We start from the raw sequence: 3,072 nt of genomic DNA, 5'->3' as shown, positions 1-3,072 counted from the left end.
TTTTGTTTTTCATTTTATCCTTGGACTTAACCGCTCCCTAAATACCCCAGCTGCTCCAGCCCCAGGAGTTGCTGCTAAGGCGGGGGCAGCAGAGCAGGCACCCAGCCACACGCACACGAGCCAGCCCTGCTCTGCAAAGTGCGGAAGAGCCGACCTATTGCAAACCCAGACCAGAGGGCGGCGAGAAGCACCGGGGGGGATTTTTTAGGCCCCCCTCTTCAATGGCTTAGATATTTCCTCCTCCTCCTTTATTCTACACTCGGATAAACCAATCCCCACCTCTCGGCAAGCAAATACGGATCTGTGACCCGTTCTAGGAAGAGGAAAATTCCTGGAGAAACCCGCCGCACCAAAAAGCCGCCCGGGACATGTGCAAATTGCAGCAGTGATCGCTCGGATCTGCCCAGACCCAAACTGTTCCGGCATCGCTCTGCCTGCGCTCCGAGGAAGCAGCAGCGGGGAGGAGAAAGAGGAGGAGGAAGGGTGGTGGAAAGACGGATCGCAAAAGTGGAAGCCCGGGGAAAAGAAAGTTGCCGGGCTGCCCGCAGTAAGTTTTGCGCATCTGTGGACTGGAGGTACTTTTTCTTTTCCTGTCCGTTTGCGAAGTGGCCCGCTCACCGCCCTGCGCTGCCGCGGGGCCGATGCTGAGCAGCGCGGGGCCCTGAGGGACGCGGGCGCTGCCCGGGGCCCGGGCTATGCTGACCCGCGTCCCGCCGTCCCCCGCCGCCCGGCTCCCCCGCGAAGGTCGGGGGCGATGCTGTCCCGGGCAGGGGCCGTGCGGCTGCTGAAGTGAGTCCCGCCCGCGCCCCGCACGGCCCCGGCACCAGGCGCCTGCGGGAGGCAGCCGCTCTCCGGCCGCACGCGGGGCTGCCCGCGCCGCTGCCGCCGCCACAATGGGGACAGCGACGAGGAACTTCGTCCAGACTCTTCTGGTGCTCTTCTGGCTGTCTCGCGTCTGCACAGGGATAAGTTCCATAGACATTGACCGCCCCGGTGACGGGAGGTGCCAGCCGATAGAAATCCCTATGTGCAAGGATATAGGGTACAACATGACCAGGATGCCTAACCTGATGGGACATGAAAACCAAAGGGAAGCTGCCATCCAGTTGCACGAGTTTGCCCCCTTGGTGGAGTATGGTTGCCATAGCCATCTGAAATTTTTCCTCTGTTCCCTCTATGCCCCTATGTGCACAGAGCAGGTTTCCACACCAATCCCAGCCTGCAGGGTCATGTGTGAGCAGGCAAGGCTGAAATGTTCTCCTATTATGGAGCAGTTCAATTTCAAATGGCCAGACTCCTTAGACTGCAGCAAACTGCCCAACAAGAATGACCCCAATTACCTGTGCATGGAAGCCCCCAACAACGGATCAGATGAACCACCCAGAGGATCCAGCATGCTGCCACCCATGTTTCGTCCACAGCGGCCCAGCAGTGGCCACGATCTGCAGCAGCATAAGGACAGCCTCAGCAGAACCTCCTGTGAAAATCCTGGCAAGTTCCACCATGTGGAAAAGAGTGCTTCGTGTGCGCCACTCTGCACGCCAGGGGTTGATGTTTACTGGAGCAAAGATGACAAACAATTTGCTGTCATTTGGATTGCCATCTGGTCCATTCTGTGCTTCTTCTCCAGTGCTTTTACTGTACTCACTTTTCTGATAGATCCTCAGCGTTTCAAGTACCCGGAGAGGCCCATTATCTTCCTCTCAATGTGCTACTGTGTCTACTCAGTGGGGTACATTATTCGCCTCTTTTCAGGTGCTGAAAGTATTGCCTGTGATAGGGACAGCGGCCAACTCTATGTCATCCAGGAAGGACTGGAGAGCACTGGCTGCACCATTGTGTTCCTGGTTCTGTATTACTTTGGTATGGCAAGTTCCTTATGGTGGGTAATCTTGACTTTAACTTGGTTTCTAGCGGCTGGGAAAAAATGGGGGCATGAAGCAATTGAAGCAAACAGTAGCTATTTCCATTTGGCAGCATGGGCCATTCCGGCTGTGAAGACCATAATGATCCTAGTTATGAGAAGGGTGGCTGGAGATGAGCTGACAGGGTTGTGCTACGTCGGAAGCATGGACGTGAATGCCTTGACGGGGTTTGTACTCATTCCTTTGGCTTGTTATCTAATAATTGGCACTTCTTTTATTCTTTCTGGTTTTGTGGCCCTTTTTCATATCAGGAGGGTGATGAAAACAGGTGGAGAAAATACTGACAAGTTGGAGAAACTTATGGTCAGGATTGGTGTCTTCTCAGTCTTGTATACAGTGCCTGCAACCTGTGTGATAGCTTGCTATTTTTATGAAAGACTTAATATGGATTATTGGAAAATTGTGGCAACTCAACAGAAATGCAAGATGAACAATCAGACTAAAAATTTAGACTGCATGATGAGTAATTCTATTCCAGCGGTAGAAATTTTTATGGTCAAAATTTTCATGTTATTAGTTGTGGGTATTACTAGTGGTATGTGGATCTGGACTTCCAAGACTCTTCAGTCATGGCAAAACGTTTTTAGTCGAAGATTAAAGAAGAGAAGTAGGAGAAAACCTGCAAGCGTTATTACAAGTAGTGGAATCTACAAAAAACCTCAGCATCCACAGAAAACTCACCTTGCAAAATATGAATCAACATTGCAACCACCCACTTGTGTGTGACCAGGTTTTAGAAAAGACTGTCTCTCACCTTACAAATGTTAACAGTAGCAGTCAGAATTATTTTTTTCTAATGGTGCTTTTTTTTTTTTTATTGTCAGAGAGCAGTTTCATATCTCAAGGCAAAAAAAAAAAAAAAAAAATTATGCTGAATTCAGACCTGGTGAAAATCTGAAGGTAAAATGTACTTATGGAAAGGTTTTCAGTGAAAGAAATATTGTGAATTAAAACAGTCTCTTCTCTTACTAATTTGTAGTTAAGTACTTCATCCAGCCCTCAGGTTTATTTAAAAAAAAAATATACAACACCCTATTTAACTTTTCCATGTAGCTGAGTTGGATTTCCTACAGGTTTCTGAGTAACAAGGTATAGTCAAGTTTTATGGAGCAAAGATTTTATTAGAAAAATGCCCAAGTGAGCATTG

At 49.4% G+C, this 3,072-nt stretch overlaps 1 protein-coding gene across 1 annotated transcript; it reads left to right on the top strand.

Moving 5' to 3' along the window:
• The first annotated feature begins 890 nt into the window (after positions 1 to 890).
• Positions 891 to 2,732, top strand: FZD10 (frizzled class receptor 10). The gene has a single exon (XM_051634038.1). It carries the CDS (start codon positions 894 to 896, stop codon positions 2,649 to 2,651), a length of 1,758 nt encoding a protein of 585 aa, XP_051489998.1. The 5' UTR covers positions 891 to 893; the 3' UTR covers positions 2,652 to 2,732.
• The last annotated feature ends 340 nt before the right edge of the window (positions 2,733 to 3,072 follow it).

Source organism: Apus apus, chromosome 16 (assembly GCF_020740795.1).
Source record: "Apus apus isolate bApuApu2 chromosome 16, bApuApu2.pri.cur, whole genome shotgun sequence".
Lineage (NCBI taxonomy): Eukaryota > Metazoa > Chordata > Aves > Apodiformes > Apodidae > Apus > Apus apus.
The sequence above is the reverse complement of the archived record's forward strand: the minus strand, read 5'-3'. Positions and strand labels throughout refer to the sequence as shown.